Raw genomic sequence first — 23612 nt, 5'->3', positions numbered from 1 at the left:
ACAATAGCAGAAAGGGAAGGAGAAGGAGATCCAGGGGGAGGTGAGAAGAGGTAAGAGGCCAGAGTGGGAAACAGTAGAAGGGTGGAGGGGAGGGGAAATTTATGCCATGACTTTTCATCTTATTATTTATCTGTACTGCATGTTCTCTGAAACTGTTACACTTTTTTTCAAAAGATCAGATAAAATAAGATTAGCTTTATTTGCCACATGTACATCAAAATATCAAAACTTACAGTGAAATGTGCTGTTTGCGTCAAATACCAACAAGGTCTGAGAGTATGCTGGGGGTAGCCCACATGTGATGTCATGCTTCCAGTATCAACGTCGCATGCGCACAATTTACTAACCCTGGAATGTGGGAGGAAACCAGAGCATGGGGAGGGAACCCATACGTTCATGGAAAGAATGTACAAACTTGTTATAGGCATTGGCAGAAATCACACCCAATCAATGATTGCTAGCACTGTGAAATGATTGTGCTAACTGCCATGTTACCACACAGCCTGTGTTACCTTGCTCTATCTCAATGCACTGTGTAATGATTTGATCTTTATGAACAGTATGCAAGAGAAGATTTTAAATGTATCTTGATCCACATGACAATAATAAACCAATCCCAATTATGTTGTGGATTCATTTTGTCCTGTTTGTATTGATTAAGTCACAATGAGGGCAGCACAATGCGCAGCCAATACACTGTGTGCTCTAGTGACCAGAGACCTAGTGACTATAGACAGTGATTGGAAGTGTGTTTGTCATTGCTGTCTAAGGGTTGTCACCAGGGAAGGTTGCTGCATATTATCTTTTGCCACCTGTATTTAATAAAGATAACTCAGTTGAAATAAGCTTCATTTGGTGTGTTTCAGGAAGAACAGAGATATTAAGGAACTCCTGGAGATGGACTGGTCTGACAAATATGAAGCCTACAAAATTGACGTGAAGGCCGGTGGTCTCAATAACCGGAGCACCAACATTCAGATGCATCCAAACTCTTCCAAGTTCGAGGACAAGTAAGTCAAATTCAAGTTCAGCTTTAGAAGTTGTTGGATCTCAGTTTAATTTCCGATCCTCAGGGTTCTTCCGGGAGTCTTCATTCCCAGATTTCAGCTTATTTTACAGTACAAACAAACAGAGAAATATGAAACAAACTAAACAAAGAGCTGAGAATTGATACTAAGAGATGTATGGATGCAAAGTAATAAAATAAGCCAAGAAAGCCAAGATAGCACCTTTGAAAAATCCGTCGCTTTTATAGATAAGACATTACTCAGGGGTGTCAAACTCATTTTAGGTCACGGGCCGGATTGAGCAAAATGCAGCTTCATGCGGGCCGGATCAGTCGGACGTGTGTGAACACAGCTTTCGTTGCCTCCATTTTTTCAGCCTGCTCTCATGTGTCTCAGTCTCTGCTATAACTACAAAGTGTTTCACTGTACAAATTCCGTTTCTTATGAAGAAGACTGCCGAGCAAGACTGCCAAATAAACACTAAAAACCCTGAAAACCTGGTAGCTGAATAAACTCAGCATTAGCCATATCATACGCCATAGGCGCTTCGATTACTGGGGCCAGCTTTAATAGTAATTAGATATTATCTCGCGGGCCAAAGATAATTCCACTGCGGGCCGGATTTGGCCCGCGGGCCTTGAGTTTGACATATATGATTAGATACTGATAAATTAGTTAAGAGGCTACCTAATTCAAACAATTATATCACATAGTTAATGCGCTAATACCTAGCCAATGGAAAATGGAAAAAGGTGATAAACCGTTAGTTTAGGTGCTATACCACTTATTGCCAGTGAGTTTGAAAAATACTTGAGTTTGTTAAAAAGTACAAATCTTATTAAAAGTTTTTTTAAAAAAGTGGTGGTTTCTAACAGTCCACCCTTTTGGTTCTAAAAGGGACCCTGGAAGAATCACATCTGAAAAAACACAGCAGGCCAGGCAGCATCTGTAAGGAGAAGCACTATCAATGTTTTGGGCTGAGGCCCGATGTCGCCAGCGCTTCTCCATATAGATGCTGCCTGGCCTGCTGCGTTCCACCAGCATTTTGTGTGTGTTGCTTGAATTTCCAGCATCTGCAGATTTCCTCGTGTTTGCTTTTGAAAATTCAGAGTATTCACTTTTAATCAAACACAAAAAGTGCAGATTATGAAAATAATGTCCAATAATTATATTGAAGTCTTCCTGCAGTACTTGTCTTAATCTGAAGTTGCTTTTGCTCACTAGCAGTGGCTAGTGTTTATTCACTTACTTTTACCCTCCATGTTAACTGCTGAATCTGTAATTAATGGTACTTGGTACGGATATTCCCACCGAGCTCCCAAGACTCTTTATGTGACTTCTTGACCTGGACCCACTTGCCAGGAATCAAGCTGTGTCCTCCTTTTAACGGACCACTCCAAGCATCAGAAACCTGTTGAGAAGCAGACTGAACAGCTTGTATTAGCTTTACACAATAATCAACTAATCCAATGTTTCCCAAAATTTTTTAGCCCAACGCCCCCCTCTAAAGCACTTTCACACTTGCCAACATCCTTCCCAAGCATCTTCATACTTTCCAGTGCCCCTCTTAGGCACAGTATACTTTCCGGCACCCCCATAGTGTAAAAACATTTCTACCATATGCTAACAGGAGAACAATGATTCTGCATAACATTTTTATTTGTCTTTAAAACTAGCTTACACAGTGCCTATGTGCCATACAATAGCTTTGATGTCAATATGATCCTTGAGTTTGATGGTTTTTAGGAAAAGTTGAGATATCTGCTCCAAGCCTTAAGTCCCCAGGCACAATGTCCATATGCTGTTTCTGTTTTTTGTGAGTATGTGGTTCACTGCACTGAAGCCTCTTTCAACAAGGTGGGAGGATGGAAATGCAACGAAGAGCAGTTTGGCTCTTCTCCAAAGACCAGGAAATTTTGAAGGGCAGTGTAGCCACATACCACACAAGCCAACATTGTCACAAGGTGGGAGGGGGCAAGGGTGCTGGGGGAGGACCCATATGCAGGACACAAACACGTTTTGTAAGGTTAACTAAATAGACTTTATTACTATTTACAAGGAGAGCCATAACGCAAGGATAGAACAGAGAGAAATCAAGGAGAGCAAAGAGGAAGTGGGAATAGGCATAACGGATGAAGACTCAGGCCCAGGACTAGGCTGGGACTCAGGGTCTGGGGGCTAGGACTTGGAGCTCTGGGATCAGAGCCTAGACTTGGAACATGGACCTTGGAGCTTAGACTTGATATTTGAACCCCAGAATGTGGACTTGATACTTGGAACACCAGAGCCAGGACTTGATACTTGGACCACCAGAGCCAGGACTTGATACTTGAAACACCAGAGCCAAGAATTGATACTCAAACACTGGACATAGAACACTGAGCCGGGACTCCTCCTTAGACACAGGGCATGGAGCCGGGTCTCTTCTTCTTCATGAGACAGACTCAGACACAGGACATGAAACACTGAGCCGGGAATCCTCCTTAGACACAGGACGGAGTCGGGACTCTTTTTGACACAGGGTTAGGACCCTTCCAGGGTACAGGGCCAGGACCCCTTTTAGACACAGGACATGGATACGGAGACCACATAATGATAGACGGTACTATAACTGGGCACAATTTCGCTCCAAGCAGCATTGAGCTCTTGACTCACCCTGGTGGTTTAACTTGGACGGACAAACTCTGGAAAGGGAAGGCGGCTTGCTGGCACTTGCTTCCGGAGGAGACTTGGCTTGGTCCAGCAAGAAACTTAGTTGGTTCCAGCTAGATTACTTTGGCTCGCACTAGCTTCGGTGACTGTGTTAATGCTCATAACGCTCTTGCCCCAAACGGCTGAAGCCGGAGACTTATAAACTGCCTGTTCGGTCGAGAGTAAATTGTCTTTAATCACCAAGCCCGAGGGACACGGGAAAACAGGGAATTAAAGGGAAACAAAGAGTCAATGGTCTGGATTGTAATATAAACTAGGTAAATTTAAAGGGAACCCAATCTGGACCATGACAAATATTTTTGAAAAGCATTTTTGATTCTTCATCATTCTGAATTTTGAGAATTTCTTCTTACAAAGAAATGGGTCAATTACCCAGTCCAGAATTTCCAGATCGTTCAAATCATTGAATTGATTCTGTAAATCTTTCTTCAGTGACTTCAGGTGTAAGCAGTACTCTTGCAAATGACCGTCTGTGAAAGAGGCCTTACGTGATTAATCAATCATGCTAACTGGAATAGTATAAAAGTAGCTTCCTGAACACTGGCTGTATACCGACCAATATTCAGATTGCAATCTGAATCCTTGCCAACATGATGTTTGCTGCTGTGATCATCTTCATCTTTGCCTCACCATCCCTTTATGTGCCACTACTATTGTTCCATCCATGTCAGCTCATTGCCATCATCAATACCTTCCATGCAGGGAAACTGTGAGAACATTCTTCTCCCAATGTTTTGCTTATACACTTCCAATTTTCTGTTAAAAGTGAACACTGCACTTTTTGCCTGGATTGAATTAAAATTCTCACCCTGCAATTTCATATTTAGAATGTTCATTTTGTCATACAGATCGACTAGGTATGCCACATCTCCACGTAGAAGTTCAATCTTGTTTCCCAAGCTCTTGTTGACTTTGACCAAAAATTCAGCCGCAGTGTCAAAAAGGTCAAAGAAACATTTTCAACAGCAGCCTTCTGGCAGCCAATGCACTTCAGTGTGAAGAAGCAAGTGTCCAAACTTTTCATTGTTATCTTGGCATAACTGTCAAAATATTCTGCTATTTAATGGAGGAGCTTTAGTTTTGTTGATAGCAGATATTAGAAGAGTCAAGCTTGAAAAAAAAAGTCACTGGCTGAGGTTTTCGGCTGCGAGATCTTGACAATGAAATACACAATGGATTGCTAACAGATTTGGACTTTCTTTTTTCATAAGTCCCAGTAAACCAGCACGGCAACCTGTCATAGATGGTGCTCCATCTGTTGCAAAATAAATCATGTTTTTAATTGGAAGAGTTTTATTCTCAATATACATTTTGAGCTTTCATAGATCGATTCTGTGTTTATATTTGTTTTTCAATTTTTACAAAAATTTTTACAAAAGACAACCTTTTCATAAACTTTTCCATTTTTGATAAACTGTATATATGCTATTTACAATGCCTGTTGTTTTGCACAGTTGACTCATCTATTCGTATCCCAAATTCTGCTTTTTGTAGCTCTGAGCATAGTTGATACTCAATGTCTTCACTCATTTTGTCAATAAGACGAGCTAGAGAGTTGTTACTCAGAGGAATTGATTTCAATATACTGGTATCCAGTTTGAGACCAGTGGTGAGCACTTTGATACTGCAGGCGTTATTAATCTTTCACCAATTGTATGAGATTTTCCACAATTTGCTATCATTTTGAAACTGTTATAAGAAGAAGTGAGACCACTATCAAGGTCATTTTTAGCTTTCATGGCAAATAACTCGAGTGCACACTTTTCAAATGCTTCTTTCGTCTTTTGGAAACGAGTAATACCATAAGTAGCCTTTTCAGGCTGTCTTTTACAGAAGTGTTCCTGAGGTCTTGAAGGTTTCATGGCTTAATTGGATAGTACACTACAGTATTACAAATAAGACACATGGGGCGTTGCTGATCTGACAGGAATGGAATAAAATCATACTGCAGGTATGTAATATTTTCCTGAGGCACTTACTGTAGTTTCTGTTGCTTAGCAGGATAAGAATTCAAGGCTTCACCACCTGCAGGCCCAGAGATAGTGCCATACATATTTATCCATTATTAACAGAGCTAAATTAAAATTAAAAAATTAACACAACCTGGGGGTGTCTATCAGATATTGATGACGGCAATGAGCTGACATGGATGGAACAATAGTAGTGGCACATAAAGGGATGGTGAGGCAAAGGTGAAGATGATCACAGCAGCAAACATCATGTTGGCAAGGATTCAGATTGCAATCTGAATATTGGTCAGTATACAGCCAGTGTTCAGGAAGCTACTTTTATACTATTTCAGTTAGCATGATTGATTAATCACATAAGGTCTCATAATCCCCAAATATGGTTCTTGACCACCCACATGAAGCCAAGGTTGCTTTGAACACCTCAAGAGGAACCCTCAGGGTCAGCAGTTTCACTATTTGGTTCTGGCCAGCACTGTATCATTGTGTGACCTATTTTCTGTAGATTCATAGAGAAAGTTGAGAGGGTGCACTTGACTGACCAACTGTTAAATTGTATGATCTCGTTCCGTGCCAAAAATGGAACTGTTGGGCACCCTGGTTGCTGATTTATGCATCCCCAATAAGGTGTGTTTGGTTGGTAAGTGATGCACCATCAATAACTCTCGGAGACGTGAGGCGAGATATAGGCTTTTATTGCAAGGAAGAAAGAACAAGCAGCAATTGACCACCACACTACATCCTGGGGACTGAGACTGGGGCTATGTCTCCAATCGCCTTTATACCGGAGTCTGTGGGAGGAGCCACGGTCAGTGGGAGGAGCCACAGGAGCAGTCAGTGGGGGGGGGGGGGAGGGGGCGTGTCCAGACAGATATATGTAGTTCACCACAGTAAGGTTGGATGGGATTGCCAAGTTTCAGATGCTTTGTGACGACAGTGCTGACTGCCTGCACAGCCATGGTTCTTCCTGTGTTCCAGCCTCAGATTGTTTTTTGGAAGTGCCTGATCTACCAAAGGTCAGTCAAGTCTCATGCCTCAAGTTAGGGTGCTGCTTACCGCCCCCCCCCCCCCACCAAGAATCTTGAATGCCCCCAACGACTTCTATTTCCCTACTGCCCCCTTGGGACCATAAGACCATGATATATAGGAATAGAATTAGGCTATTTAGCCCAATGAATCTGCTCCCCCATTCCATCACGGCTGATTTCTTTTCCCTCTCAACACCATTCTCCTTCCTTCTCCCCATAACTTTTGACACCCTGACTAATACCAAGAACCAATCAACCTCTGCTTTAAATATACCCTGTAAATTGGCCACCACAGCATCCATTGCAATGAATTCCACAGATACACTGAAGTAAGCTATCTGACATAGCATGTACGCCAGCTTCTGAGATTGAGAGTTCCTGGAAGTGACACAGATTGCCCCGTCACCACTTCAAGTGAACTCTATTTTGTTGTTATGTTTGGGGTTGCCCTGATGCTGCATAAAACCAAAGAGCTGTAGGCCATGATACTTAGTTAGCTGTTTGATAATGTTGTTCATTGTTTCAATTTGTCCTGATGACTCTGGGTGGTGGGCAACGAAAAGACATGTTCATCAGTCAACATAATTCTTGACAAACATTTCCAGCGAAATGTGTTCCCTGGTCAGAGTCAATGTGGCATGGCAGTCCACATCTAGCAATATAGTCCTTAACCAGAGTTCTTGCTGTGAATGAGGCAGTAGCTTCTCTTGCTGGAATGGCTTCCACCTATCTTGAAAATTTATCCACTATTACTAACACATCTAAATATCCTTGGCACTTTGGTAAAGTAATGTAGTCCACTTGTAGATGTAAAAATGGACTAGGTGGGGCAGGAATACTTAGTTGAGGTACATAGCTTCTCCATTGATCCAGAGTTTGTTTTCTAGCATGTCATGCATCTTTCAACTGTTTGTTGAGCTTGTATCCTGTACTTTAGATTCCACCACCATTGGGAGATTATGTTGAGCAAAGTTGCACTTGAATGTGTCCTAAGGATTGTATCTGCTGTGCCAGGTCGGGAAGCAGCTCAGCTGACCCTACCAGTCTAAGACTAGCGCCATATTGCTGTACTCCATTGTCATTTAATAACCCATCATTTTCCACCCAGTACTACGTTTATTCATCTGAAAACTGATCTTGGATTTCTTGAATATCTAGCATGTTCATCTGTGACATGGTGTTTAACTTTGTTTCTGTTACTGGGTTTTTGTCCATTTCTTTGACTTTCTTTATTCCTTCTCTTTCTGTCCTTTTTGCAGCTTCATCTACAAAATCAATTCAACAGCTTTCAACTGTGTTCATTTTGGATTATCTTTCCATTTTTATACTGCAACTTCTGATGATAGTTGCATGACTTCCATAAGTTCTTGTAATAGTTCATCATTCTTGATTGGAGTTCCATTGTAAGAAATGCTCTGTCTCCATAAAGTCATGAACAGCTCTGAAGGTATATCAAGAATCTGAGTAGATATTAGCTGATCTTGCTTCTGCTTGCTTACAGGCTTCAGTCTAAGCTTTCATTTCTGCCTGTTGTGCAGAGGTACCAGGAGCCATGCTTCCTATGGCTATCACTCCATTTTCTGTGACAACAGCCCAACCAACCATTCGAGTTCCTCCCTCAGTAGTTGAGGAGACAGTGTACAGAGCCTGTCTGGGTTCAATAAAGGCACTACTTTCTGATAATTTGCAACTTCTTGGCATGTTATTGTTCTTGCACAGTCATCATCATGGTCTTCCAGGTCCACAGTGTAGTCAAGCCATCCGATTTTTGCTCTACCACTGTAGATAAAAGCTGCCAGGCCAAGCCTAGTCATTTTTGCAACGTTGACACCGTCTCCATTACATATGTAATTGCAGCCTGAAGTTGTGCTGTTTAATCAATGTTTTCCCTCCGTTGAGAGGTATGGTGTTGAGCTTGCTGTTGAGGTTGTTGTTGACCTTGTGGTGAAGTTGTTTTCTTATGCCATCAAGATCTAGCCCAATGTCATCTTCACTCCAATTTGCTCTTGTTAGTTTCACCATTTTGACAACACCTAAGAGTAAGGGTTCTAAGAGTAAACCTAGCAATTAAGTTTGATGTTAGTGGTGGGTAAATTAATGGAAAGTATTCTTAGAGATGGTATATATAATTATCTGGATAGGCAGGGTCTGATTAGGAGCAGTCAACATGTATTTGTGCATGGAAGATCATGTTTGACAAATCTTATTGAATTTTTTGAAGAGGTTACTAGGAAAGTTGACGAGGGTGAAGCAGTGGATGTTGTCTATATGGACTTCAGTAAGGCCTTTGACAAGTTTCCACATGGAAGGTTAGTTAGGAAGGTTCAATCATTAGGTATTAATATTGAAGTAGTGAAATGGATTCAACAATGGCTGGATGGGAGATGCCAGAGAGTGGTTGTGGATAACTGTTTGTCAGGTTGGAGGCCGGTGACTAGTGGTGTGCCTCAGGGATCTGTACTGGGTCCAATGTTGTATGTCATATACATTAATGATCTGGATGATGGGGTGGTAAATTGGATTAGTAAGTATGCAGATGATACTAAGATAGGTGGCATTGTGGATAATGAAGTAGGTTTTCAAAGCTTGCAGAGAGATTTAGGCCAGTTAGAAGAGTGGGCTGAAAGATGGCAGATGGAGTTTAATGTTGATAAGTGTGAGGTGCTACATTTTGGTAGGAATAATCAAAATAGGACGTACATGGTAAATAGTAGGGCATTGAGGAATGCAGTAGAACAGAGTGATCTAGGAATAATGGTGCATAGTTCCCTGAAGGTGGAATCTCACGTGGATAGGGTGGTGAAGAAAGCTTTTGGTATGCTGGCTTTTATAAATCAGAGCATTGAGTATAGGAGTTGGGATGTAATGTTAAAATTGTACAAGGCATTGGTGAGGCCAAATTTGGAGTATTGTGTACAGTTCTGGTCACCAAATTATAGGAAAGATGTCAACAAAATAGAGAGAGTACAGAGGAGATTTACTAGAATGTTACCTGGGTTTCAGCACCTAAGTTACAGGGAAAGGTTGAACAAGTTAGGTCTTTATTCTTTGGAGCATAGAAGGTTGAGGGGGCACTTGATAGAGGTATTTAAAATTATGAGGGGGATAGATAGAGTTGATGTGGATAGGCTTTTTCCATTGAGAATAGGGGAGATTCAAACAAGAGGACATGAGTTAAGGGGCAAGAGTTTAGGGCTAACAGGAGGGGGAACATCTTTACTCAGAAAGTGGTAGCTGTGTGGAACGAGATTCCAGTAGAAGTGGTAGAGGCAGATCTGATATTGTCATAAAAAATTGGATAGGTATATGGACAGGAAAGGAATGGAGGGTTATGTGCTGAGTGCAGGTAGGTGGGACTAGGACAGAGTAAGCGTTTGGCACAGACTAGAAGGGCCGAGATGGCCTGTTTCTGTGCTGCAATTGTTATATGGTTATATCTTGTTTCAAACCATCCGTGGAAGTCAACTTGAGAGGGCCATCTTCGTTTATTCCTGGGACTCTTGAGTAACTGAACCAAATTGTGCTATAGTGTTCTTCTTATTCAGAAACATCCTCTGAAGGCAAATGCAAAAAGAAAGAAGAAATAATAATAATAAACCAAGAGATATCAAGAATATGAGATGAAGAGTCATTGAAAGTGAGTCCATAGGTTGTGAGAACATTTCAGTAATGGGGCAAGTGAAATTGAGAGAAGTTAGTTCCTCTGGTTCAAGAGCCTGGTGCCTGAGGGGTAATAACTTTTACAGTGTAACTTCTCCACACTTCTCCATGTGCCTGTGCCTGACCCCTAATGTTTTAGCCTCCACCACCATCCCTGGCAAGTCATTGCAAGCACCCACAACCCTCTGTGTAAAACATTTACCCCTGATGTCTCCCCTAAACTTCCCTCCCTTAATTTTGTACATATGCCCTCTGGTGTTTGCTATTGGTGCCCTGGGAAACAGGTACTGACTATCCACTCTATCTAAGCCTCTCGTAATCTTGTAGACCTCTATCAAGTCCCTTCTCATTCTTCTAAGCTCCAAAGAGAAAAGTCCCAACTCTGCTAACCTTGCTTCATATGACTTGTTCTCCAAACCAGGCAACATCCTGGCAAATCTCCTCTGTACCCTCTCCATAGCTTCCACATCCTTCCTATAATGAGGTGACCAGAATTGAACACAATACTCTAAGTGCGGTCTCACCAGAGATTTGTAGAGTTGCAACATGACCTCTTTACTCTTGAACTCAATCCCCCTGTTATTGAAGCCTAGCATCCCATAGGCCTTCTTAACTACCCTATCAACCTGTGCAGCAACCTTGAGGGATATATGGATTTGAACACCAAGGTTGCTTTGTTCATCCACACTCTTAAGTAACTGACCATTAAGCCTGTACTCAGTCTTCTGGTTTGTCCTTCCAAAATGCATCACCTCACACTTGTCCAGATTGAACTCCATCTGCCATTTTTCTGCCCAACTCTGCAGCCTGTCTATATCCTCTTGTAACCTTCAACAACCTGCAGCTCCATCCACAACTCCTCCAATCTTTGTGTCATCCGCAAACTTACTCACCCATCTTTCTGCCTCTACATCCAGGTCATTTATAAAAATAACAAATAGCAGGGGTCCCAGGACAGATCCCTATGGCACTCCACTAGTCACCAACCTTCAGGCAGAATACTTTCCTTCCACAGCTACCCTCTGCTTTCTTCCTTTAAGCCAATTTTTTATCCGAACAGCCAAGGTTCCACTTATCCCATGCCTCATGACTCTCTGGATGAGAGGGACCTTGTCAAATGCCTTGCTAAAATCCAAGTAGACCACATCCACTGCCCTACCCTCATAAATTTCTTTTGTTACCTCTTCAAAAAACTCCATCAGGCTCGTGAGGCATGATCTTCCCTTCACAAAGCCATGTTGATGATCCATGAGTGGACTGTACTTCTCCAAATGTTCGTAGATCCTATCCTTAAGAATCCTTTCCAGTAGTTTGCAGACCACCGACGTAAGACTCACTGGTCTATAGTTCCCAGGTTTCTCCCTATTACCTTTTTTAAACAAGGGAACTACATTTGCCATTCTCCAGTCCTCTGGCACTTCCCCTGCAGCCAAAGAGGATTCAAAGATCATAGCTAATGCTCCTGCGATCTCTTCTCTCAATTCCCACAACAACCTGGGGTGTATCATATCCGGCCCTGGGGATTTATCAATCTTGATGTTTTTAAGAAGATCCAGTACTTCTTCTTCCTTAATCTCCACATTGTCCAGCACACAGGCCTGCTCTATTTCAACCTCACCCTGATCAAGATCCTTTTCACTTGTGAATACTGAAGCAAAGTATTCATTTAGGACCTCCCCAACCTCCTCCGCCTCCAGGCACCTGAATGCCCTCTTTATCCTTTAGCGGTCCCACCTTCCTTCTCATATGGATAGAACGCCTTGGGGTTCTCCTTAATCCTACATGGCAAGGCCTTCCCATGCCCCCTTCGAGCTCTCCTAAGTCCTTTCATTTTTTTGTAATTTTTTTTATTGAAGTTCATCATCAAACAAACATTTCCATAAGATGTATTTCAGACATTGTACATATATATCATATAATCATATATATCACAAATCTCCACAAAGTATTTATCTGAGGAATACACCTATAGAAAAGAGCGGAAAGAGAAAACAAGCAAAAGGAAAAGGAAAAGACTATGTACAAGTAGGGAGTGATCTTTTTTTACAACGTATTCATTGATTTGTGAGAATAAAATCAGGCCTCTTTAGCTCCTTCCTGGCTACCCTATATTTCTCATGAGCCCCTCCTACTTCCTGGTTCTTTTATCTAACATATGTTTCCTTTTTCCTCTTGACAAGTTGCCTCACGTGTTTTGTCAGCCATGGTTCCCATTTCCTACCATTTTTTCCTTGCCTCAGTGGGACAAACCTATCCTGAACCCAGCTCAAGTGGTCCCTAAACTTCTCCCACATTACTTCTGTGCTTTCCCCTTTGAACATCTGTTTCCAATTTACTCTCGCTAGGTCCTGCCTCATCCCTTCAAAGTTAGCCCTTCCCCAGTTAAGCACTTTACCATTTCGTCTGATTTTATCCCTTTCCATAGCTATGCTGAAGCTAAGGGAGTTGTGGTCACTCTCACCAAAATGCTCTCCCACCAAGAGGTCTGTCAGCTGACCAGGTTCATTACTCAGAACTAGATCCAGTATAGCCTCTCCTCTCATCAGCCGGTCCAAATACTGTGTCAGGAATCCTTCTTGAACAGACCTGACAAATTCAGCCCCATCTATCCCCCTTGCACTCAGGAGATGCCAGTCAATATGAGGGAAGTTGAAATCACCCATAACTACTACCTTGTATGTTGTGCACCATTCTAAAATCTGCCTACTTGAATTGAATTGAATTGAATTTCAGTTCATTGTCATTTAGAAACCACAAATGCAATGCAGTTAAAAAATGAGACAACATTCCTCCAGAATGATATCACAAAAGCACACGACGAAACAGACTACACCAGAAAATCCACATAACGTTTGGCAATCCCCAATCTAGAGTCCGGAGAGGCTGCTGCGTATTAATATCGCGCTACCATCTTAGCGCGTTTCCCGGAAAGGAGCTCCAAATCCACCAGGGAAAAAAACAAGACTACCCAGACACACCAAGTCAAGAGACCAACTCTACCACCCAACAAACCAAAAACTAAAGCTACAAGACCTACACAAAACCAAATAGTTACATATAGTTATAGTTAACCTATAGTTACAACAGTGCAGACAATACCATAATTGATAAAAGAAACAGACCATGGGCACAGTAAAAAATAGTCCAAAGATGTTAAAAAAAACTCTAAGTTCGAAAGAAACCACCACACAGTTTCCACAAGTTCTCAGGGTCCCGATAGACTCGTCATCCCACGCCGGCGGCAGAAGGGAATACCTCCGCTATGGATTTCCAAGGCACCTCCGGACTCAGCCTCGCAGACGCAGCACACAATGAAAGCTCCGCCGGACCCAGCCTCGCAGACGCAGCACACAGTGAAAATGCCACGACCGCAGCGCACTCCAAGTCCGTCGAACCTCCAAGCCTCCGACCATCCCCTCCGGCACAGCCCCTCCAAGCACCAACCGCTGCCGAGTGCACTACGACGCCCCCTGCCAACAGCGACCGGTAACGCGACCCTGAGGACTGGGGGCCTGTTCTTCTCAGCAGAGACCCGGACCTCACAGCAGCAGCAGCAATGAAGAAGGCCTTCCTGGAGATTTCCAGATGTTCCTTCGTGCTCCCACGTCCGTTTTTCATCAGATTAGGATTGTGCACGGCACCCCGCTAACAAATAACAGACATCAGCTCCGGAGTGGCTGCTGCAAGTTGCGTCGTGCCACCATCTTGGATCAAAAAAACTTAACTGCTCTTCAGTGTCCCGAGGGCTATTTGGGAGCCTATAGACTAGTCCCAGCACAGTGATTGATCCCTTCCTATTTCTGACTTCCACCAAGACTGACTCAGTGGACATTCCCTCTGCAGTGCTCTCCCTTTCTATAGCCGTGATACTATCCCTGACCAGCAATGGCACTCCCCCCTTTTCTACCTCCCATCCTATTCCTTTTAAAACACCTGAACCCTGGGACCTGCATCATCCAATCCTGCCCTTCCTCCAACCAAGTTTCAGTAACGGCCACAACATCGTAATTCCACGTACTAATCCATGCTCTAAGTTCATCCTCCTTGTTCCTAATACTCCTGGCATTGAAATAGACACATTTCAACCCCTTTAACTGGCTACAATTATGTTCTGTCTCCTGCCTGTCCTTCCTCATCAACTCAGAACTCTTAGCATCACACCTTTGTCCTTCTACCTTAATCCCTGCACTCACATTCTGATTCCCACCCCCCTGCCAAACTAGTTAAAACCCTCCTCAACAGCTCTACCAAACCTGCCCGCCAGGATATTGGTCCCCCTGGGATTCAAGTGCAACCTGTCCTTTTTGTACAGGTCACAATGATCCAGAAATCTGAACCCCTGCCCTCTGCTCCATTCCCTCAGCCACACATTTATCCTCCACCTCATTCTATTCCTATTCTCAGTGTCACGTGGCACAGGCAGTAATCCGGAGATTACTACCTCTGAGGTCCTGCTTTTCAACTTCCTTCCTCACTCCCTGTTGTCTTCTTTCAGGACCTCTTCCCTTTTCCTACCTATGTCATTGGTACCAGTGTGTACCACGACCTCTGGCTGTTCTCCCTCCCACTGCAGGATATCTTGGACGCGATCAGAAACATCCCAGACCTTGGCACCTGGGAGGCAAACTACCATCCGAGTTTCTTTCCTGCGTCCACAGGGCCAGACTCTGTCCACTGTCCTTTCCCCCAGGTAGGCTGTCTCCCCACTCTCCCCAACAGTACTCAAACAGGAGTACTTATTGTCAAGGGTACAGCCACAGGGGTACTCCCTAGTACTTGACTCTTCCCCTTCCCTCTCCTGACTGTGACCCATTTCTCTGTCCCCCGTGGCTCCGGAGTGACCACCTGCCTGTAACTCCTCTCTATCACCTCCTCCCTCTCCCTGACCAGATGAAGGTCATCGAGCTGCATCTCCAGTTCCCTAACACGGTCCCTTAGGAGGTGCATCTCGATGCACCGGGTGAAGATGTGGCCGTCCGGGACGCCGGGAGGCTCCAGGACCTCCCACATCTGACACCGACCACAGAAAACCGGCCTCACACACATACTACTTCCTTTTGCAATCAACAACTGCCTCGCATCGTCCTGTTACTGCCGAAGCCCGTTGAGCCAATGCCTCTCACTCCGCTGCCCGCTCCCAACGTGGCCTTCTTTTGAAACATTTCGCGCTCAACTGGCTGACGACACGCGCCTGCGCAGTCTTGCCTCTCTTTTACCCCGAGAACTCAAAATGTCTTCTCGCTGGAAATCCTTAGGTGCTCTCCCGCTGCCTTCTTGTTCCGAATCATTGTCCAATCTCAAAAGATAAGATGAAAAGATTTAACTTTATTTGTCACATTTACATCGAAACATCAAAACACGACGTGAAATACTTCGTTTTGCAATTAAGTGGCATGCTGTTCAGGAAATAGCTTAACATGGAGCAAACTTTGAATGACGGAAAAGAATTTTACAAAAGGATTCTGTTCCTGAGAAACACACACAGAATACTGGAAGAAGTCAGCAGGCCAGATAGTATCTGTGGAGACTCCGGTTTTCCAGCATCCGCAGAATCTCGTATGTTTCTGATCCGTTGCTGAGAACCTCTCCCGATTTTTTTCCCCGAAAACGAACAGCAACAGCGTGTGGGCGACGATCACAGGAGCAGGGTGACGGGGAGCGAACGGGAGTGACAGGAGTAGTCAACCGGTTTCAGTGTGTGAGCAAGTGAGTCAGTTCAGCGCTTCCGGCTCTGCTCGGCTCCAACCAGCCCCTGAATGCCGCAGGTCGGGGTGAGAAAGCAGGCGGAAACGCCCCATTCCTACCCGCAGCACCGGCAGAAGCCGGCAAATCCGTCCCCATTTAAACCGCCGATCTCTCAAACGCTTGCTCGTATGGTGAGGGGTACTGGGCGGAAATGTCGACTTTTTACACCCATCCATACATGCTATCTGAATTGCTGAGTTCCTCTTGTAAGCGTTGTCTGTAGTTCCTAGGTCCATGGTAACAAACAATATGACAAATGGTGTTTTAATCTCCACTAGATGGAGCCTTAACATCACTTGTCATGTTTACTCAGGAAACTATCAGAGCTGATATGAATAAATTGCTTGTTCCAACGGTCTCTGAATGATAATGTGGAAAACTAGATCAGCAAATTTGTGGATGACACCAAGACTGGGGGTGCACTAGGCAGCAAGAGGACTATCTAAGCCTCCAACGGGATCTGGACCAGCTGGGAAAATGGACTGAAAAACAGCAGGTGGAATTTAATGCAGACAGGTTTGCACTTTAGGAAGAAAAACTAGGGTTGGACTTGCATGGTGAGTACACTGAGATGTGTAATAGAACAGAGGGTTCTGGGAATACAACATACAATAGACAGTAGGTGCAGGAGTAGGCCATTCCACTGCCTTCTGGGGCAGAGCATTCCACATATCCACCACTCTCTGGGTGAAAAAGTTTTTCTGCATCTTTGTTCTAAATGGCCTACCCCTTATTCTTAAACTGTGGCCTCTAGTTCTGGACTCACCCATCAGCTGGAACATGCTTCCTGCCTCCAGTGTGTCCAATCCCTTAATAATCTTATATGTTTCAATCAGATCCCCTCTCATCCTTCTAAATTCTAGTGTATACAAGCCCAGTTGCTCCAATCTTTCGACATATGACAGTCCCGCCATTCCGGGAATTAACCTTGTGAACCTACGCTGCACTCCCTCAATAGCAAGAATGTCCTTCCTCAAATTTGGAGACCAAAACTGCACACAATACTCCAGGTGGGGTCTCACCAGGGCCCTGTACAGCTGCAGAAGGACCTCCTTACTCCTATACTCAATTCCTCTTGTTACAAAAGCCAGCATGCCATTAGCTTTCTTCACTGCTGCTGTACCTGCATGCTTGCTTTCATTGACTGATGTACAAGAACACCTAGATCTCGTTGTACTTCCCCTTTTCCTAACTTGACTCCATTTAGATAGTAATCTGCCTTCCTGTTCTTGCCACCAAAGTGGATAACCTCACATTTATCCACATTAAACTGCATCTGCCATACATTTGCCCACTCACCCAACCTGTCCAAGTCACCCTACATTCTCATAACATCCTCCTGACATTTCACACTGCCACCCAGCTTTGTGTCATCGGCAAATTTGCTAATGATACTTTTAATCCCTTCATCTAAATCATTAATGTATATTGTAAACAGCTGCGGTCCCAGCACCGAACCTTGCGGTACCCCACTGGTCACAGCCTGCCATTCCGAAAGGGACCCGTTAATCACTACTCTTTGTTTCCTGTCAGCCAGCCAATTTTCAATCCATGTCAGTACTCTGCCCCCAATACCATGTGCCCTAATTTTGCCCACTAATCTCCTATGTGGGACTTTATCAAAAGCTTTCTGGAAGTCCAGGTACACTACATCCACTGGCTCTCCCTTGTCCATTTTCATAGTTACATCCTCAAAAAACTCCAGAAGATTAGTCAAGCATGATTTTCCCTTCATAAATCCATGCTGACTTGGACTGATCCTGTTACTGCTTTTTCTTTGATTTTACTGTACTTCTAATGTAAAATTGAATGTCAGGGTAATATTTGGTGACATATGTACTTTGATAACTAAAAATTACTTTGAACTTTGGTATATAGAAAAACATCTCTGGATTGTGTCACGTACCCCGTGACGGGTTAAAGAACCAGCAGAAATAGAAACCACTTTGGAGTCTGGTATTGCTATAAACTAATGCTATCCATTAGTAACTACGCAATACAGTAAAATAAATGCAGATATATCAAATAGGTCAGCAATGATTATATATATATATGGAAATAGAAAAACCAAGCTTCTTCAAGCCTAAGGGTAAATGGATACAGTCTTACGATGATGAGTGAAGTTCAGTTCAGTTTGTGGTATTGAGTCAGGTAGTGCTGGAGGGAGAGAGAGTTTTGAGTCTTCAGGTAAGCTGACGCCGTCGATCGTCCTGTTGTCCTCTGAAATCCTTTGGAAGTCACCGACTGTGACCATAATAAAGGGGACTGTTCTTCTGTGGTGCATTTATTAACCCAGGCCAGGGTTGGACACATGAGTAACTCCCCACCGGTCACACCCTTTTCACACTGCGAGAGCCACTGATCGATTCTCCTGATCGATCCTCCAAAACCCACCTTTTCTGTGGGCACAGCAAAGCTCATTCAGTGTCCAAAACCATGTGTCTGTGTCTATAGGTCTATCAGCTGACCCACTATTCATCTCAGTATGTTGAACACCAGCCGTCCATCAAATAACGCTGCCCTCGGTCACCATGGCGGCCCACAAGCTGCTCGTTGCTCTCTCTCTGTAAGAATTCACAAGCAGGCAGTGTCCTTGTATATTCAAAACAAACTTGCAGAGAAACCATAATACCATCTCCAAGCAGTCTTTGCCTCTCTCTCTCCCTTAATAACAAGGTGTCCAGTGTTGAACAACAACTCCCTCTCTCTTTTCAAAAACACAGTTCATAGGCGTGATTCAGGACCCCGTCATAATTGCAACACACCCTTCCACACCAAGCAACAACAGTGTCCTTTCACAACTGAATCACGGCTGACGTTCCAGTGAATGAGAAGATACACAGCCATAAATAGTCATACATGCCACTCCTATTGATCTCTATTATATATATATATTTTAACCTTTTAATGTGTATTGCTCAGTAAATGAAAAAGCAGGTACTTTCACACTATGCAGTCAGTTGAGTTTATTGTCATAGAGTAAGTTTCACAGCGCCAACAATTGGGATTCAATTCCAGTTGCTGTCTGTAAGGAGTTACTATTTTCGCTCCATGAACTCATGGGTTAACTCTAGATGCTCCGTTTCACCGGTTAGTAGGTTAATCAGGCTCATTGGCTCGGAAGAACCTGTTACAGTATTGTAACTTTTTTTTTAACTTATGGGATGTGGGCGTTGCAAGCTAAGCTAGCATTTATTGCCCATCCCTAGTTGCTCTTGAGAAGGTGATACCTTCTTGAACTGCTGCAGTCCCTGAGGTGTAGGTACACCCACAGTGCTATTAGGGAGGAAATGCCATAATTTTGATCCAGCGACAATGAAGGAATATTTTTCCAAGTCAGGATGGTGGTGTTCCCAGGTATCTGCTCGTCTTGTCCTTCTAGATGGTAGTGATCATGGGTCTGGAAAGCGCTGCCTTAGAAACTGTAGTGTATTGTTGCAGTACATCTTGTAGATAGTGCACACTGCTGCCACTGTTCGTCAATGGTGGAGGGATTGGATGGTTATGGAAGGGGTACCAATCAAATGGGCTGCTTTGTACCAGATGATGTCAAGCTTCTTGAGTGTTGATGGAGCTGCACTCATCCAGGTAAGTGGTGAGTATTCCAGTATACTCCTGACCTGAGCCTTGTAGATGGCGGACAGGCTTTGGTGAGCCAGGAGGTGTGTTACCTGCCACAGGATTCCTAGCTTTTGACCTGCTCTGGTAGCCACGGTGTTTATATGGCTAGACCAATTCCGTTTCCTGTCAATGGTAAGTGCAGGATGTTGATAGTAGTGATGGTGATGCAACTGAATGTCAAGGGACAATGGTTAGAGCTGTCTTGTTGGAGATGGTCATTGCCTGGCACTTGTGTGGCTCAAATGTTACTGGCCTGTTGTCACCCCAAGCCTGGATATTGTCCAGGGCCTGCTGCATTTGGGTATGAACTGCTTCATTATCTGAGGAGTCGCGAATGGTGTAGAACATTGTGTAGTCATCTGCGAACATCCCCACTTCTGACCTTATGACAGAAGAAAGGCCATCGATGAAGCAGCTGAAGATGATTGGTCCTAGGGCACTTCCTTAGGGAACTCCTGCAGTGATGTACTGAAGATGAGATGATTGACCTCCAACCACCACAACCAACCTCCTTTGCATAAGGTATGATTCCAAACAGTGGAGAGTTTCTCCCCCTACTTTCCATTGACTCCATTTTAGCTGGGGCACCTTAATGCCATACTCGGTCAAATGCTGCCTTGATGTTGAGGTCTTTCACTCTCACCTCACCTCTGGTATTTAGCTCTTTGGTCCATGTTTGGTCCAAGGAGGTGATGAAGTCAGGAGCTGACTGGCCTTGATGGAAACCAAACTGGGCATCCGTAAGCCAAGTAGGAGCTGCATGATAGCACTGTTGATGATCTGTTCCATTACTTTGCTGATGATTGAGAGTAGGCTGATAGGGCGGTAATTGGGTTCTAAATAACTCTAAATAGAAAGAAAGTTGTAACTGGAAGTGGTAGAGTCATGAGTTCTACAACACGGAAACAGATCCTTTGTCACAACATTCTGTCCTTGCCAGAAATGGGTGGCACAGCAGTGTAGTAGTTAGCATAATCCTTTACCGTGTCGGTGATCAGGGTTTAATTCCCGCTGCTGTCTGTACATTCACCCTGTGACTTCATGGGTTTCCTCCTAGTGCTCTGGCTTCCTCCCACATTCCAAAGATGTAGGGCTTAGGGTCAGTTGTGGGGAATGCTAAGATGGTAACTTTGGTCTGTGTCTTTGCTATTGCTTAGCACACGCTTGGGCTTGGTGATAGTATCGATCTGTGTTTTTTTGCTGGTGGGGGGAGGGGGATTGTTGCTCGCTGCTGCTTATGTGCGGGAGGGGGGAGCTGCGGGGGGACTTTGGGATTCTCATGTTTAACAGTCGTTCATTCTTTGGGGCACTCCTCTGTTTTTGTGGATGGTTGTGAAGAAAAAGCATTTCAGGATGTATATTGTATACATTTCCCTGACATTAAATGTGCCTTTGAACATTTAAACCTTTGGTATTAGAAGTGTGGTGACACTTGTGGGTTGGCCCCTGCACATCCTGGGACTGCATTGGTTGTTGATGCAATCAATGCATTTCACTGAATGTTTTGATGTTTTGGTATACAATACCATATAACCATATAACAATTACAGCACGGAAACAGGCCATCTTGGCCCTTCTAGTCCGTGCCAAATGCTTACTCTCACCTAGTCCCACTGACCCGCACTCAGCCCATAACCCTCCATTCCTTTACTGCCCATATACCTATCCAATTTTACTTTAAATGACAATACCGAACCTGCCTCTACCACTTCTACTGGAAGCTCGTTCCACAGAGCTACCACTCTCTGAGTAAAGAAATACCCCCTCGTGTTACCCCTAACTTTTGAAACCCTAACTCTCAACTCATGTCCTCTTGTTTGAATCTCCCCTACTCTCAATGGAAAAAGCCTATCCACGTCAACTCTATCTATCCCCCTCATAATCTTAAATACCTCTATCAAGTCCCCCCTCAACCTTCTATGCTCCAAAGAATAAAGGCTTAACTTGTTCAACCTTTCCCTGTAACTTAGGTGCTGAAACCCAGGGTAACATTCTAGTAAATCTCCTCTGTAATCTCTCTATTTTGTTGACATCTTCCCTATAATTCGGTGACCAGAACTGTACACAATACTCCAAATTTGGCCTTACCAATGTCTTGTACAATTTTAACATTACATCCCAACTCCTATACTCAATGATCTGATTTATGACAAATATGACAAATAAATATGATATGTATAAGTACACATGACAAATAAAGCTATTTTTCTTCTATACGTACAGGTACATGTATGCACAGATGCAATGTTTATTTCTACTTTTTTACATGAAAGGACACAATAATAATAAATGGAAACACCAAGTCAATTATTAATTCAAAGTGATAAAAGTGGTCACAGTATTGTAGCAATTAGTTTTTTTCCCAGTTGAATCGAGAACCAAATAGTTGAAGGGAAGTAGCTGATCTTGATCTTGATGGTGTGGGATTTCAGGCTGGACCACACTGGGAATATTGTGTTCAGTTCTGGTCACCTCATTAAAGGAAGGATCTGGCATCTCTGGAGAGGGGGCAGAAGAGATTTACCGGGATGTTGCCTGGATTGGAGAAGCGAAGATATTCTGCAGATACTGGAAATCCAAAGCAATGAAGTGCTGGAGATTCTCAACAGGTTACACAGCATCTATGGAAATGGCTTGAAGAATATGACTCAGGAGAAAATCTTGAATGAGATAGGGTTTTTCTCTTCACAGCATTGGTCCCCAACTACCGGGCCGCAGACCGATACCGGACTGTGGCCCGGTGTTGGGGACCACTGCTTTAGAGCAAAGGAGGAGAGGTGAGTTGATAGAAGTGTATAAGATGATAAGAGGTATAGATAGGGAGTGGATAGCCAGAGACTTTTTCCCAGACTGGCAATGACTAATACCAGAGGACATAAGGTGATTGGATGAAAATATGGGTGGGGGGGGGGGGGTGGGATATCAGAGGTAAGTGTTTTAAACAGAGAGTGTATGGTGCATGGAATGAGCTGCCGGGGTGTTGGTAGAGACAGAAGCATTAGGGACATTTAAGAGGCTCTTAGATAGGCACATCAAAGAAAGGAAAATGGATGGCTAGGGGAGAGGGAACAGTTAGATTGATCTTGGCATAGATTAAAGGGTTGGTACAACATTGTGGGCTGAAGAGCCTGTACTGATTTATGTTCTATGTTCTGTACCTCCTGCTCAGTGGAGCCAAGAGGTGATGGCATGGCGCCGATGGTGGGGATTATTGATGATGGATGTTGCCTTCTGTAGATACTACTAATGGTGGTACTGCTGACTATTGATACTGATGTTTCTTTTCAATCTCTCAGTTCTTCTACACCAGAGTCCTGGGCCCAGTTCACCCACTGTAACATCTACAAAGCTGAACAGGAGCGAATGAATTCTATTAACCTCCGTGCTCTGGTTGACAATGTGTTGGAGGAGACTTCCAAAGATCTGCATGATCAGTATGACAGAGTTAACGCTGCCTTTAACAAGCGCTTGGAGGAGCTCTTTGACGCAAAGGCCAAGTTAGACCATCATCTGAGAAAGGTTATTATCTCAAGAAGTTGGTTCAGTTTCACTTTTTCACAAATTGCTAAAAATAGAGGAAGAGATAACCTAACTCTGTGCTCAACTCAATGTAGGTAAATGAAAATGTGAATCATCTTTTTGGCACAGTCTCAAGCAGAAATAACAAATTAAAATAGTTGAATGAAAGGGTTACATTGTATATAACTACATAACTATACACTCAGTGGCCACTTCATTAGGTACCTTCTTTATCTAATAAAGTGGCCACTGAGTGTATGTTTGTGGTCTTCTGCTGCTGTAGTCCATGTATTTCAACGTTTGACATGTTGTGCATTCAGAGATACTCTTCTGAACATCATTGTTGTAATGTG

At 43.6% G+C, this 23612-nt stretch overlaps 1 protein-coding gene across 1 annotated transcript in view; it reads left to right on the top strand.

The window, feature by feature from the left end:
• The window catches only part of tekt4 (tektin 4), a 28762-nt gene that overhangs the window by 3059 nt on the left and 2091 nt on the right, over nt 1-23612 (top strand). Inside the window, exons 3-4 of the mRNA XM_073060202.1 lie at nt 867-1010; nt 23037-23259. Coding sequence (XP_072916303.1) covers nt 867-1010; nt 23037-23259 — 367 coding nt within the window. The remainder of the gene's footprint in view (nt 1-866; nt 1011-23036; nt 23260-23612) is intronic.

Source organism: Hemitrygon akajei, chromosome 11 (assembly GCF_048418815.1).
Source record: "Hemitrygon akajei chromosome 11, sHemAka1.3, whole genome shotgun sequence".
NCBI lineage: Eukaryota > Metazoa > Chordata > Chondrichthyes > Myliobatiformes > Dasyatidae > Hemitrygon > Hemitrygon akajei.
The sequence above is the reverse complement of the archived record's forward strand: the minus strand, read 5'-3'. Positions and strand labels throughout refer to the sequence as shown.